Genomic DNA, 16,316 nt, shown 5'->3' with positions numbered 1-16,316 from the left:
CCACCGCACCCGGCTAGATTCAGTCCTAACCTAACTGCAGATACCATCTCTTCCCCTTCTTCTTCATTTTCCTTTACATGACTTGTTAATACCTGTCATATCACATATTTGTGTGCCTGGTGTATTGTCTCTCTACCTGCTCATCATAACAAAAGCTTCATAACAGCTTTATAAGGAAACTGTGGAGGAGGCAAAAATCAGAATGTGCTTAATCAATGTTCTCTTCTAACGTAGTGATTTTTCTCTTGGAACTTTTTCTTCTTGAGACAGTTTGGGAGGGAGGTGTTACCTTTATTTTTAATGATGATTGTTCTTTTCTAAGCTGAAGGGATTTATTCAAAGTGATAGGCACAGCAAGTCTTAGGATGAGATTTTTTGTTTTCAATGATACTAATAAAAATTCTAGCCTCCAAAATCAACTCTGATGGGATTAGAAAAGGAAAACAGAGAAAAACATGTCTGTGGGGTGAGGGGGCTGTTTGGTACTAGGATGTGTGGGATGGAGGTTTTGGCCTGGAGCAGGAAGTAGACTAGTGTCAGACACAATACATTAGACAATTAAGGAGAAGATATTATTCAGATTATTGCAGTAGAGACAGCACCTCAGATCCAATGGCTAAAGTGTCTCGGCACAGTGGTTCTACCTTAGACTTTTATAGCGAGGGGTAAACAAGTTGCAGATGGGGTTGTTTCGCAAGTGGGGGAAGTCTGAACATGGGGGGTTATCTGAACATCAAACGTTTTCTCTGTGGTTAGTTTCAGTGGGACAGACCCTTCTAATCTGCTAATCAATCAAAGAATGGGAGGTTGGAGCATCTGGGTCTAACCTTGTGAGCAGGTTCAGGTAAAAGGGACTGTTTGGCTTTGCCACGGGTAAACAAAGGAGTCATCTTTGACTCTGGAAGTTGTGAGAAAGTAGATAATGAGTCTTATATAAGTCATATGGGGAAGAGTAGTTCTTTGAGGTAAACTCTTTCCAGAAACACAAAAGGATTTTTTGAGGGGGTCAGGGAGTGGTCTAGAAAACAAAAGGATGGGGGTACTTCCTAACCATCACTGTGTCCTGAGAGCACAGGGCTCAGGTAAAGTTCAACCTTGTCATAAGGTTGCCTACTGGAGGACAGAATAGATGGGTGCACTGCTAGAGTTTCACTGCCTTGAGACAAAAAGTGCCCCCAGAACTCAGCGTACTGAATCAGATGTACTCAGCTATAAAACCAGGGATGCAGTTTAAGGCCTGGCTTGTGCTGAGCTGAGAAAAAGTGGAGAATGGTCTCAAGGGAATTGCTTTCCCATCCTTTTACCTCCGAAGCACAGAACTGAGCAGTTACAGTCTGATAGTCTGCCACAAGACTGCTTCTCCTAAGAGGCAGAAGTTGAAGACTGGTCCTATGTGTTTAGTAGGGTGGGCAATGACTGTTTTTTCTGGTGCTTTCTACCCAAAGGCTCATCCACTCTACATCCCCTCAGCCAGCTGGAGATGACAGGGTTTGATGTCTGGTCTTTATCCATTTCTTTGCCCTATATAAGAGCCTGCTGTAGAGGAAATAAGCTTAGCCATTTCAAATGCAAAAGAGCATACAGGATTAAAGATGCCACCAGAAGCAAATACATTAGAAAAGAGGAACACACAACTTAAAATTAGCGTAAATAAGCATATTAACAAGGGTAAAGGGTGCTTTAAAATAAAATGAGAAAATAAGAGAATTAAGCAGAAATATGCATACAGAATAGCTGAATCAATAAAAAATACTGCTGTGGGGAAAATGGATACAGCAAGGAACAAATGAGGGCATTTGAAGAAGACGTTGAATAAACGAGTTGGAAACCAGGGTGACAAACTATCCCCAGTCTGCCTGAGACTGCGGGGTTTTGAAGACATGGGACTGTCAATGCTAAAACCAGGAGAGGCCCGGGCAAACCAGGACAGCTGGTCACTTTTTGAATAGACATAAAAAATATAAAAGCAAAACTAAGAGCAATGGAGGAAAAGAAGTGCAAACATTCAGATAATTGTGATCCCAGAAGGACAGGAAAATGAAAGAGAGAAGAAGAAATACTTGAAGAAATCATAGAGATACCTTTTGCAGATTACAAAGAAAAAGCGAGGCTTCTGGTTTCTGGTCTGAAATGTAAGAAGCTTGGAAGTCATCACTCCATTCTAACAAGTAGTAAGCTGAACAAACTGAAAAATCAGCTCTTCTTAGATTCGCAAGAGAAGTGAGGCCACAGGACAAACTGCTTCTCCCCAAACTGAAGATACAGAGAATCACAATTTACCAGAGCAGAAATCCATGAGCAGGAACCTCCACGGGAATCAGTGCTGGGCAGAGAAACCTGAATTGTAGTTGCTGAATTACTGGAGGCTCGGTGTAGATATAGCTGAGAGAGAACTCCAGGGGGACCCAGCTATTGGGTGGGCCTCACTTTTCTTTTACTTCCTGGAGCTCTGCCAGTTCTCACAGTAAGTATCAGAGAGAAATCTCAGGCTCTGGTAGACAGGGGAAGAATGATTTTGAAACATTCCAGATACTTCTGTTAAGTGGTTTCATTTAACAGAATTATTATTATTATTTTGTAGAGACAAGGGTTTGCCATGTTTCCCAGGCTGGTCTTGAATTCCTGATCTCAAGCAGTCCTCCTGCCTCAGCCTCCCAAAGTGTTAGGATTACAGGTATGAGCCACTGCACCTGGCCAATTCTGTTCTTCACAAGATCTTCATTCAGGAGAGACTACAGTAAGTCCTCAATGTCATCACTAGGTTCTTGGAAACCGCAACTTTAAGCAAAATGACATACATATATCCTTGAATAATGTCCATGTGTTCAGTGTCATTTCCTTATAATGGTGATGAGGAAAAAAAGTTGGTTTTGCTTAAAGTCATAGTCAATAGTTTCCAAGAACCTATTGATGTTAAGTGAGGACTTACTGTATTTAACCAGAACCTAACCTGTTAGGGTTTTATTAGAGCCTAATGACCTGGAAGAAGAGAAAACTTCAGCTCCAGTCAGCTGTAGCCATCCTTTCCCACCAACCCGGGGGAAGAACTGAGAAGCACCTGCGAAGTTCACAGTCCAGAGGCACAAGCTCACTAAAAGATCAAGACCTAGTCATGGAAATATTGACTGCTTTCCTCCCCTCACACCTTACCACATTACTAAAAGCCTATTTGTTGCCATTATTTTTATCCCATACATCATGTTGGGCTATCAAGAAAAAATTACAGGCTGGATGCGGTGGTTCACACCTGTAAATCCCAGCACTTGGGAGGCCGAGGTGGGTGGATCCCTGAGGCCAGAGGTTCAAGATCAGCCTGGCTAACATGGCGAAACCCGTCTCTACTAAAAAGAGAAAAAATGGCCGGGCGCGGTGGCTCAAGCCTGTAATCCCAGCACTTTGGGAGGCCGAGACGGGCGGATCACGAAGTCAGGAGATCGAGACCATCCTGGCTAACATGGTGAAACCCCGTTTCTACTACAAAATACAAAAAAACTAGCCAGGCGAGGTGGCGGGCGCCTGTAGTCCCAGCTACTCAGGAGGCTAAGGCAGGAGAATGGCGTGAACCCGGGAGGCGGAGCTTGCAGTGAGCTGAGATCCGGCCACTGCACTCCAGCCTGGGTGACAGAGCCAGACTCCGTCTCAAAAAAAAAAAAAAAAAAAAAGAGAAAAAATTAGCTGGGCATGATGGTGTGTGTCTGTAATCCCAGCTACTCATGAGGCTGAGGTAGGAGAATAGCTTGAACTCAGGATACAGAGGTTGCAGTGAACTGAGATTGTGCCACTGCACTGCAGCCTGGGTAACAGAGTTTGACTGTGCCTCAAAAAAACAAAACAAAACAAACAAAACCCCCAAAATATGTAAGAACTCATACAACTCAACAGCAAAAACAAAACAATTAAAAAATTGATAGGCTGGGAGCAGTGGCTCACACCTGTAATCCCAGCACTTTGGGAGGCTGAGGCAGGTGGATCACGGGTCAGGAGTTCGAGACCAGCCTGGTCAACATGGTGAAACCCTGTCCCTACTAAAAATACAAAAATTAGCTGGGCATGGTGGCGGGTGCCTGTAGTTCCAACTATTCGGGAGGCTAAGGCAGGAGAATTGCTTGAACCTGGGAGGCGGAGGTTGCAGTGAGCCAAGATCATGCCATTGCACTGCAGCTGGGGCAACAAGAGCAAAACTCCATCTCAAAAAAAAAAAAAAAAAAAAAAAAAAGTATAAAGGACCTAAATACACATTTTTCAAAAGAAGACATATAAATAGTTCACAGATACATGAAAATATGCTCAACATCACTAATCATCAGAGAAATGCAAATTAAAGCCACAACGAAGTATCACCTCATACCTGTTAGGATGGCTATTATAAAAAAGTCAAAAGAAAACAAGCGTTGGTGAGAACATGCAGAAAAGGGAACCCTTGTACATTATTACTGGGAATATAAATTAGTATAGCTTTTACGAAAAAACAGTATGAGGGCTCCTCAAAAAATTAAAAGTAGAACTACCATATGATCCAGCAATCCTATTTTTGGGTACATGTCCACAGGAATAAAATCACTGTGAAGAAGAGGTATCTTCACTCCCATGTTCACTGCAGTGCAATTTACCGCAGTATTGTTTACAATAGCCAAGAAATGGAAACAATCTAAGTGTTCATTGACAGACGAATGGATAAAGAACATGTGGTACATATATACGATGGATTCAGCCCTAAAAAAAGGACAAAAATTTGGACCCAAAGACAGAGGGATGAGAAGCATGTGAAGATGGAGGCAAAGGTTGGAGTTACATTGCCACAAGCCAAGGAATGTCTGCAGAGCCCCAAAGGGTGTAATAGGCAAGGAAAGATCCTTTGCTAGAGATTTCAGAGGATGTATGGTTCTGCTAACACTGAATTTCACACTTCTAGCCTCTAGGACTTTGAGAACAAATTTTGGTTTTAAGCCACCCAGTTGGGTACTTCTCTATGGCATCACTAGGACATGAATACACTACCCAAAGTGACTTACAGATTCAATGCAATCCTTATTAAAATCCCCATAGTGTGGCTGGGCATGGTGGCTCACGCCGATAATCCCAGTATTTTGGGAAGCTGAGGAAGGTGATCACCTTAGGTCAGGAGTTTGAGACCGGTCTGGCTAACATAGCAAAACCTAGTCTCTACCAAAAATGCAAAAATTAGCTGGCAGTGGTGGTGTGCACCTGTAATCCCAACTACTTGGGAGGCTGAAGCAGGAGAATTGCTTGAACCCTGGAGGCAGAGACTACAGTGAGCCAAGATTGGGCCATGGCATTCCAGCCTGGGCAACAGAGCGAGACTTCATCTTATTAAAAAAAAAATCTCCATAGTGTTAGGCAAAAGATGGAAAAACTCATCCTAAAATTCATATGTAATTTCAAGGGATCCTAAATGGCTGGAACAATCTTGAAAAAGAACAAAAGTTGGGGGAATCCAATTTCCCAGTTTCAAAACTTACTGCAGACTGGGTACAGCGGCCCATGCCTGTAATCGCAGCACTTTGGGAAGTCGAGGTGGGAGGACTGCTTGAGTCCAAGCACTTGAGACAGCCTAGGCAATAAAACGAGACCGTCTCTACCAACCCCCGCCCCCACCACCAAAACAAAAAACAATTGGGAGGCTGAGGCAGGAGGATCACTTGAGCTCAGGAGGAGGAGGCTGCAGTGAGTCACAGTCATGCCACTGCACTCCAGCCTGGGTGACAGAGCAAGACCCTGTCCCCCCAAAATTAAAAAACTTTGAAGCTGTAGTAATCATAAAAGTGCAGTACTGGTTAAGGTAAACACATAGACCAATGGAATAGAATGCAGAGCCCAGAAATAAACTCTCGCATCTATGGTCATTTGATTTTCAAGAAGGGTGCCAAGCCCATTCAATGGGGGAAAGAACAGTCTCTTCAACAAAGAAACTGTTGGGAAAACAGGATATACACATATAAAAAAATGACGTTGGACTCTTTCTATCGTATACAAAAATTAACTAAAAATGGATTGAAGACCTAAATATAAAGGTGAAAAGTACAAAACTTTTAGAAGAAAACATACAGACAAATCTTCATGACTTTGAATTTGGCAATGATTTTTTTTTAAATTTTTAAATTTTATTAAAAAAATAGAGACATGTCTCGGTATGTTACCCGAGCTGGTCTTGAACTCCTGGGATCAAGCAATCCTCTGCTCTCGGCCTCCCAAAGTGCTAGGATTACAGGCATGAACCACCATGCCTGGTCTGGCAATGTTTTTTTAAACTGATACCCAAGGCACTGCAACACAAGAAAAGATAAATAAGTTGGATTTCATCAAAATTTAAAACTTTTATGCATCAGCAGACACTATCTAGAATGTGAAAAGACAACCCACAGAATGGGAATATGTTTGCAAATCATAAACCTGATAAGGGCTTAACATCCAGAATATATAAAAGAATTCCTATGACTCAACAACAAAAAGAGAAACACCCAATTATAATATGGGCAAAGGATCTGAATAGACATTTCTCCGAAGAAAATATAACACATGAACACATGAAAAGATGCTCAACAACATTAGTCATTGGGAAAATGTAAATTAAAACCACGGTAGATAGCAATTCACACCTACCAGACTATAGTCAAAACAAAATGGAAATAAGAAGTACTGATGAGGATGTAGAGAAAGGATAACACTTGTACATTGCTGGTGGGATTGTTAAATGGTGCGGACCCTGTGGTAAACAGTTTGGTGGTTTCTCAAAAGGTTAAACAGAATTACCATATAACCCAGCAGTTTTGCTCCTATGTATATGACAAAGAATTTGAAATAGGGACTCAGACAGATACTTGTATGCTGATGTTCACCACTGTACTCCCCAGAGCCAAACAGTGGAAACAATCCAAGTTCCCATCAACAGATGAATGGATAAACAAGATATGGTACTTACATACCTAGAAGGGAATGAGGTTTGGATACATCTGCAACATGGATGAGTGTTGAAAACATTATGCTAAGTGAAGTCAGCCACAGAAGGCCATTGTATTAGTTTCCCAGGGCTGCCATAAAAAAGTACCACTAAGGGGTTCACTTGAAACAATACAAATGTATTGTTTCACAGTTTTGCTGTCCGGAAGTCTGAGATGAAGGTTTCAGCAGGGCCAGGCGCTCTCTGCAGGCATTAGGAAAGAAAGGATCTGGTCCAGGTCTCTCTCCTAGCTCCTGGTAGCCTCAGGTGTTCCTTGTTTCTACCTGTGACTTTTCCCAGTCAAACATTTCCCTCTGTGAGTGTGTATCTCTATGTCCAAATTTCCCCCAGTCATAATGAATTAGGGCCTACCTTAATGACCTTAATGACTTCATCTTAATTTTTTTTTATTTTTTAGAAGGAGTCTCGCACTGCCGCCCGGACTGGAGTGCAGTGGTGTGATCTCGGCTCACTGCAACCTCCACCTCCCATGTTCAAGCAAGTCTCCTGCCTCAGCCTCCCAAGTAGCTGGGATTACAGGTGCCCACCACCACGCCCAGCTAAATTTTTGTATTTTTAGTAGAGATGGGGTTTCAACATGTTGGCCAGGCTGGTCTTGAACTCTTGGCCTGAAGTCATGCACCCGCCTTGGCCTCCCAAAGTGCTGGGATTACAGGTATGAGCCACTGCACCCAGCATGGCCTCTTTTATAAAGGCACTAATCCCATTCATGGGGTTCTGCCCTCATGACGTAACCACCTCCTAAAGACCCCATGTCTGAGCACCATCACACTGGTGGTTAGGATTTCAGCTTATGAATTTCAGGAGGACACCAACATCCAGTTCATAACAGGATAGTGTTGTCATCCACAATTTTCTTTTTTTTTTTTTTAAGGGACAGTGTCTCGAACTCTGGTCTCAAGTGATCCTGCTGAGTCAGCCTCCCAAAGCTCTGGGGTTACAGGCATGCATTACCACGGTCAGCCACATCCATATTCTTAATCTCCACCATGGCCTCATGAGCCTCGTCCCCTGTCAGTGGGCTGGGGCCTCAACACAGGTAATACGCATATTAGCTGAGGCTCACGAATGCAACTGACTTGTGTAAGAATTTCCAGCTGGCCCCGCAGAGTAAGAGGCTGAAGAGCGGGAAGCAATGCTAGTGTGGCCACTGCTACAGCTCTTGGGCAATATTGACTATCCCCAACCTGTATGTGTGCCCAGGTGCTGGGTGAGCATTTCACTCCACACGAGAGGCATCATTCACTCATTCATTCGTTCATGCCGTTATACTATAGTGAATAGTAAACTCTTGAGTAATATGGGGTTTAGGGGAGCCAGTCCCCTGTTCGGTGGACAATCTGCCTGGCTGTATATAACTTTTGACTCCCCCAAAACTTAACTACTAATAGCCTGCTGTTGATTTGAAGCCTTACTGATGATACCAGCAATTAACACATATTTTGAATGTTAAACATATTATGTACTGTATGCATTTTTTTTTACTTTGAGATGGAGTCTCACTCTGTGGCCCAGGCTGGAGTGCAGTGGCACCATCTCTGCTCACTGCAACCTCCCAGGTTTAAGTGATTCTCCTGCCTCAGCCTCCCAAGTAGCTAGGATTACAGGCGTGTGCCACCACGCCAGCTAATTTTTGTATTTTTAGTAGAGATGGGGTTTTGCTATGTTGTCCTGGGTGATATTGAACTCCTTACCTAGGTGATCTGCCTGCCTCGGCTTTCTAAAGTGCTGGGATTACAGGCGTGAGCCACTGTGCCCTGCCTGTACTGTATTCTTATAATAAAGTAAGCTAGGGAAAAGAAAATGTTATTAAGATAATCTTAAGGGAGATAAAATCTATTTACTATTCATTAGGTAGAAATGGATGGATTATCCTACTGGAGGAGGAGGAAGAGGAGGGGGTTGATTTTACAGTCTCAGGGGTGAAAGAGGCATAAGAAAATCTGTGTATAAGTGGTCCCAGAAAGTTCAAATTCTTGTTGTTGAGGGTTAGTGGTATACAGGGGACACTAGGTAAGTTAAAGGTTGGACACTAGGTAAGTTAAACGGTGGCTGACACCTGTAATCCCAGCACCGTGGGAGGCTGAGGTGGGAGGATCGCTTGAGGCCAGGAGTTTGAGACCAGTGTGGTCAATATGGTGAAATCCTGTCTCTACTAAAAATACAAAAATTAGCTAGGCATGGTGGCATGTGCCTGTAATCCCAGCTACTTGGGAGGCTGAGGCACAAGAATCACTTGAACCTGGAAGGCAGAGGTTGTAGTGAGCTGAAATGGTGCCACTTCACTCCAGCCTGGGTGACAGAGTGAGACTGTCCCAAACAAACAAACAAACCAACCAAAAAGATTAGCTAAAGGTTGAACTTTCAGTGATGAATTTAACAGAAACAATCTCACAGAGATTGTGGACAGAAGAAACAAGCACAGGTGCAGTTAAAACCTGTGATAAACGCCCTGGCAAAAACAAGTATTAGGCCAGGTGTGATGGCTTACGTCTGTAATCCCAACACTTCGGGAGGCCGAGGCAGGAGGATTGCTTGAGGCCAGGGGGTTCAAGGCTGCAGTGAGCTATGATTACACCACTGTACTCCTGCCTGGGCGGCAGAGACTCTGCTAACAAAAAAAAAAGAGAAAAAGAAAAAGAAAAAAAAAAGCTGGGCATGGTGGCTCACACCTGTAATCCCAGCACTTTGGGAGGCCGAGGTGGGTGGATCACGAGGTCAGGAGATCAAGACCATCCTGGCTAACACAGTGAAACCCCGTCTGTACTAAAAAAAAAAAAAAAAAAAAAAAAAAAAAAAAATAGCCGGGCGTGGTGGTGGGCGCCTGTAGTCCCAGCTACTCGGGAGGCTGAAACAGGAGAATGGCATGAACCCGGGAGGCAGAGCTTGCCATGAGCTGAGATTGTGCCATTGTACTCCAGCCTGGGTGACAGAACAAGACTCCGTCTCAAAAAAAAAAAAAAAAAAAAAAAGAGCACCTGGATGAAGGAGGTTAGTTCTGAGGGACTGGGATTCATCCTGGCATTGGGACCATGGGCAAAGGTCCTGTGGTGACAAGGAGCCTGGTGCCAGCCTGGCTTAGCACCATGTGAGAGCAGAGGGGTGGAAAGGCACTAGGTAAGCATGCCTTCAGATGAGAAATGAGGGAGATGGGGACTGGGGGACCCTGACATGAAGGAGGAGGAAAGGAGATAGGGAGAATGGGTGACCAGAGGGACCACTGAACCACCGAGGGCGGAGGCTTGCTAAGATCAGAGCCATGTGCAGGAGAATGAGCTGCAGTCTTGGACAGACCTCCCAGCGCAGCTGGTCCAGCCATCACTGACCATAACCACATGCATGATTGCAGGTGGAACCGGAAGAACCAACCAGGCAACCCACAGAACTGGGGAACGAATCAAGTCTTGTTTTAAACGACTACATTATGGGTAGTCTGCCATGAAGCAGTGGATCACTGAAACAGAGTCTAAAATATCTATTAGGCTGGGCGTGTGGTGAGTAGCTCACACCTGTAATCCCAGCATTTTAGGAAGCTGAGACAGGAGGATCCCTTGAACGAGGAATTTGAGACCAGTCTTGGCAACATGGCAAGACCCTGTCTCCGCAAAAAATAAAGAAAGAATTAGCTGGACATGGTGGCACATGCCTGTAGTCCCAGCTACTTGGGAGGCTGGGACAGGAGAATTGTTTGAGCCCAGGAATTGGAGGCTGCACTGAGCTGTGATTGCACCACTGCACTCCAGCCTGGGCAACAGAGTGAAACCTTGTCTCTAAAAAAAAAAGGTCTACCAACCAGGCAGGAGCACTGAATGCCTCCTGTCTCCCCTGAGACCCTTGTAGACCTTGAGGTCTGTCACAGAGTTCACCAACCTTCTCTTGGTCTAGAATTATCTATAAATAGTTGAGTGTAGCCGGAGAGGACCGAGTACACGGTGTTCTTCAACCCCACCAAACTGCTGTGCCCTGCAGATGATCCTTGAGCCCAGGTGTTGGTGCACTGAGGACAAGGCTGAGGGGACAGAGGCGGGAACAGCTGCCCAGGGCCAGGAGAAGGCAGAGTTCAGAGTGCGTGACCTACCTCTAACTCTATATGCTCCAGGGGTCTGAGACCATCTCCAGCAGGGTCTGGAAGGTCCAACCATTCCGCAGCACACACAGTCACCACTGGATACAATCCTTCCCTGTGAGTGGTGCCAGGGTCCTGGGGCAGTGAAGTCTGTGAAACAAAGTTGGGACCAGAGTGTCTCTACTGTTGAGGGCTGGGCTTATTGTCTCTCTAAATATAACTGTAAGTGCAAGTAGAAACACCTATCTTTGATCTTAAAAGGATCAAAAAGCTCTGACAGTGTCAGTGGTAGGGCTGGCTCAGGGGCTGCAGTAGTGCTGGTGCACAGGTACGACCTTCTCCTGCCCTGATTCCCAAGGACTGGTGCTCTGGGACGGGTCTGGGAGGCGTATTTCTCTTTCACAAATACATGCACGACACGTGCAGGAGCTACTGGATGAGGGAAGAAATGAATGAATGAGTGAACAAAGCTTCCTTTCTCCTCTCCAGAAATTAGCATTCACCTGTTAGTTCCCCACTGCACACCAGCCTGTACAGAGGAGGGAGGGGCAACAAGTCATAGATGTGGTTGCAGCCGTGACTGGACAGACTGGTCAAGACATCCTGTGTCTGCAGAGGCCCTCCCCAGCCCTTACCTGGGCAGTGGGGTTGTTGGTCAGAGGGGCAGTGGGAAGAAGGGTGGGGCTCCCAGAGTCGGCCCAGCTGGCTGAAACTGGTGCAGTCTGCACCTCACCAGGCAGAGAGTGGATGTGAGGCAGCTTGACACCGAGCAGGGGGCTCATCTGAGCCTCAGGGGTGGTTGCTCTATCAAGTGTTTGCGAGTAAACAGTCCCAGTGCACATCCAGCTGCTCAGTGCCACCTTGCGCACCCAGGGCCACTTCAGCCCTGATCACAGGCCCGCACAGGTTCCAGGGAGGGGACACTTCAGCTTTGTGTGGGAGGATGAGCATGTGGGATCAGAGACTTTAAGTCCAAATTTCCCCTTAAATTTTTTTTTTTTTTTTTTTTAAATCTTGCAGGTAGTATGCAAACATACGTTTAATTAATTTATTATTTTTATTCTCATTTATTTTTTCGAGGCAGTGTCTCCCTCTGTTGGCCAGGCTGGAGGGCAGTGATGAGATCTTGGCTTGCTGTAGCCTCAACCTCCCAGGCTCAAGTGATCCTCCCACCTCAGCCTCCCAAGTAGTTGGGACTGCAGGTGCCTGGCCACCATGCCCAGCTAATTTTTATTTATTTATTTATTTTTTGTAGAAATGGTGTTTTGCCATGTTGCTCAGGTTGGACTCAAACTCCTGAGCTCAAGTGATCCTCCCACCTTGGCCTCCCAAAGTGCTGGGATTATAGGTGTGAGACACTGCATCCGGCTCCCAAATTTCCCCTTTTTATAAGGACACCAGTTGTACTGACCAGGACCCCACTTCTGTGACCTCATTTAACCTTCATTAGCTCCTTAAAGGCCCCATCTCCAAATACAGGCACACTGGGGGTTAGGGCTTCAACCTATGGATTTGGGGGATGCAATTCAATCCATCACAGTGCCAAACTGCACCTGCTTGGTGAGCCCGAACTGGGGTGGGGAAGACGCCAGGGCCCTGGTGCTTCTTTCCCTAGCCTGAGTCACTTTGCTTGGTTCTGGGAGGGAGAGGAGCATGGGCTGAACGCAGTGCTGGAGTGTGGAAGGGGCAGTGCATCCCAGCCTGCTCTGGGCCCCCAGTGTCTTCTGCTGTTCAAAGCAGGTGTTTTCACCCCGCGAGGATGTGTCCTCCTTTTCTGGCTCACCAAGCATTTAAGTGTCGACAGAAAGTTTATTTCTCTGGGGCTCAGCTTCTTCAGGGGGAAGTTGAGGTCACACCCCTTGAGGGACCTTAACCCAAAGGCCTCCAGGGTACTGGCCCCAGAGTCTCCAGCAGGTGCATCCTCTCTGAATGCTTCCACATGGCAAGATCAGAGCCACAAATGCTGCCCCCACGCTGTTCCAGTAACCGAAGAAAGTCTAGGATGGTAGTGGCCAGAACGAGGTGTGCCACGGCCCCACCTCTCAGAGCAGGGAGGAGGATACTGCGCCAGCCCTTGGGGACCCCAGGCACCGTGGCCACAGAAGTCAGAGCTCTGAGGGTCTGCACCATGTCCTGGGCTCCTGTCCTGCTCATGCTGCTTGTCTACTGCACAGGTGAGGGAACCCCCAGAGCCCAAAGACCCCTGCCCCTTCCTTCACCCAGTCCTGCCCCCACGGCCCGCATGCTTCTGTGTCACCAGGTTGTGGTCCTCAGCCGGTGCTGCATCAGCCGCCGGCCATGTCCTCAGCCCTTGGAACCACAATCCGCCTCACCTGCACCCTGAGGAACGACCATGACATCAGTGTGTACAGCGTCTACTGGTACCAGCAGAGGCCGGGCCACCCTCCGAGGTTCCTGCTGAGATACTTCTCACAGTCAGACAAGAGCCAGGGCCCCCAGGTACCCCCTCGCTTCTCTGGATCCAAAGATGTGGCCGGGAACAAGGGGTATTTGAACATCGCTGAGCTACAGCCTGAGGACGAGGCTATGTATTACTGTGCTATGGGGGCCCGCAGCTTCGAGAAGAAGGAGAGGGAGAGGGAGTGGGAGGAAGAAATGGAACCCACTGCAGCCGGGACACCTGTCCCTTGAACTGAAGACAGAAGGGGCATGCATCCCCTTGGAGAGGCTGGCGTGGAAGAGGGTGGAGCCATGGCCTGAAGCGCTGAGGAGGCTGAGCCACTCAGCATCTCCTGGTCCTGCAGTGTTGCTGTAAATCCCCACTGGAGACTGCATTAGGGAATTAAAGCTGCTTGTGACTTTTTGCTGAGTTTGGTCTGACTGTTGTGCGATCTTGTAGTACCAGCCTCGGGCAAAGGCCCAGGGCCCCGGGAGACTGGCAGATCACAATCTGCTCAGCCGAGGCATTGTGGTGAGCGCTCACCTGAGTCCCTACTTTTGTGGGCCATGGGAAGCAAGGGGTTGATTAAAACACCCTAGAGGGGCATCCCTGCCAAGGACAGGACCCTCTGGTGTCATCTGATTCTGCCCAGGGGTTACAGAGTAAACAAGCTTAGAAAGCACCTGGCCTGGGCCTCCGGGGAGAACAGGAGCCAGGTGATAGGCCTAGAGCAGGTTCTCCACCTTGGTCCTATTGATGTTTTGGGCTGGTCAGTTCTTGGCTCTGGGGCTGTCCTGTGGATTGTCGAATGGTGAGTGGCATCTGTGGCCTCTACCCACCAGTTGTGACAAACAAAATGTCTCCAGACATTGCCAAATGTCCCCAGGTGGTAAACTCACACTGATTGTGAACCACTGGTCTAGATAAGCAAGTAAATGCATTGACTTATTTGCACAAGAGAGTGGCAGGTGTCGGCAAACATGTTCTTTTCTTTCTTTTTTTAGAGACAAAGTCTTGCTCTGTGGTCCAGGCTGGAGTGCAGTGGTGCAATCACAGCTCACTGCAGCTTCGAACTCCCAGGCTCAAGTGATTCTCCTGTCTCAGCCTCCTGAGCAGCTGAGACTACAGGTGTGCATCACCAGGCTTAGCTATTTATTTAGTTTTATTTTTGGAGAGAAGAATGTCTCACTATGTTGCTCAAGCTGATCTCAAACTCCTGAGCTCAAGTGATCCCCCTGCTTGGGCCTCCCACAGCGCTGGGATTAGAGGTGTGAGCCACTGCACCCAGCCCATTTTCTATAAAGAGCCAGATGGTAAATATTTTTGGCTTTGCGGGCTACGTGATCTCTGTCACAACTGCTCAATTCTGTCGTTGTAGCAAGAAAGCAGCCATAGATAATATGTGAACAAAGAGGCATGGCCGTGTTCTTATTAAGCTGTATTTACAGAAACAGATGGGGCTGCACTGGGCTGGGTATGGCACTCAGGCCGTAGTTTGCTGAGCCTTGCTCAGGAGCACTCCAGTTCCTGCCTCCAGGTTTTAAGCAAGCCACACTTGGTGGGATAATCAGAGTCCCCCCTCAAATTATCCTGCCTGTGACCCCAGGCAGGAGCCTCTGGACCCCTGGAGATACCTAGAGGCATGAAGGACATGGTCTCACTGAGACTGTGTTGGACTGGCTGGGTGAAGCAGCAGTGGGGAGCTCCCCGCAGCCCTGGCCCACAGCAGGGCCCCTGAGCCTGTGGGTGGTGGGTCTGAGTATGCCTTGCAGAGAGGGATTCCTACGTTGGGTGTCCACACAACCTGTAGACATGCCTCACCCTCAGAGAGGTGCCGGCAAACCATCTCCCTTGTAACCCCAGCTTGGCTGAGCACATCCTTTCACCACAGCTAAGAAGATCCTGAGGCATCTCCCCAGAGAGGTAGGCACAGGCCAGTATCAGCCAATATCAGCCTTCCATGTGTGGTCACGAGTCCCTCTCTTGTTAACCAGGGGTCTCCTGCACTCTGGGAGGCCAAGGCGGGTGGATCACCTGAGGTCAGGAGTTCGAGACCAGCTTGACCCACATGGTGAAATCTCATCTCTACTAAAAATACAAAAATTAGCTGGGTGTGGTGGCGCATGCCTGTAATCCCAGCTACTTGGGAGGTTGAGGCAGGAGAATCGCTTGAACCCAGGAGGCAGAGGCTGCCGTGAGCCGAGATCGCGCCACTCCACTCCAGCCTGGGTGACAGAGCGAGATTCCATCTCCAAAAAAAAAAAAAAAAAAAAAAAAAAGAAAAGAAAAGAAACAACAAAGAAACAGTGATCTCAGCTTATGCTATGCTCTATGCATTGGGTTCTTCGTGCATCAGGCTTTTACCCCTGGGCCAGGCCCACATTTTAAAACATTATTATTTATTTGTTTATTATTTTATTTTAGAGATAGGATCTTGCTATGCTGCCCAGGCTGGACTGCTATGGCTGTTCACAGGTTCAATCATGATGCTCTACAGCCTTGAACTCCTGGGCTCCAGCGATCCTCCTGTCTCAGCCTGCTAAGTGGCTGAACTACACGTGTGAGTCACTGCACCTGGCCATGGCCCACAGTTTTAAAGGCCAGCTAGATGGTTCCAGAGGAACTCTGTCTTCTGCTTGTAACCCATCCCTCTCTAGCTTTCATCCTTCATGATTCTGGGATTCCATGCTATGACAAGAAATCTAGAAAGCCAGGAGCTGAGTTGGACTCCAGTATCATCCTCATGCCTCCGCCCCATTAGCTCAATGGAAAATGAGACCTGGAACTCAGGCTTGAGGCCAGACTGAGCGTGAGTCTTAGCTCTGGAGGAGTCACTTAAAATCTAAGCCAACATTTCCAACGTTGTATGT

The 16,316-nt window shown here is 47.0% G+C and overlaps 1 protein-coding gene across 1 annotated transcript; it reads left to right on the top strand.

Moving 5' to 3' along the window:
• The first annotated feature begins 12,945 nt into the window (after positions 1–12,945).
• Positions 12,946–13,872, top strand: LOC102141130 (immunoglobulin iota chain). The gene is made up of 2 exons (XM_005567854.5): positions 12,946–13,219; positions 13,306–13,872. The coding sequence occupies exons 1-2, from the start codon at positions 12,985–12,987 to the stop codon at positions 13,695–13,697; spliced, it is 627 nt and encodes a 208-aa protein (XP_005567911.3). The 5' UTR covers positions 12,946–12,984; the 3' UTR covers positions 13,698–13,872.
• The last annotated feature ends 2,444 nt before the right edge of the window (positions 13,873–16,316 follow it).

This window comes from Macaca fascicularis, chromosome 10, assembly GCF_037993035.2.
Source record: "Macaca fascicularis isolate 582-1 chromosome 10, T2T-MFA8v1.1".
NCBI classification, from domain to species: Eukaryota; Metazoa; Chordata; class Mammalia; order Primates; family Cercopithecidae; genus Macaca; species Macaca fascicularis.
The sequence above is the reverse complement of the archived record's forward strand: the minus strand, read 5'-3'. Positions and strand labels throughout refer to the sequence as shown.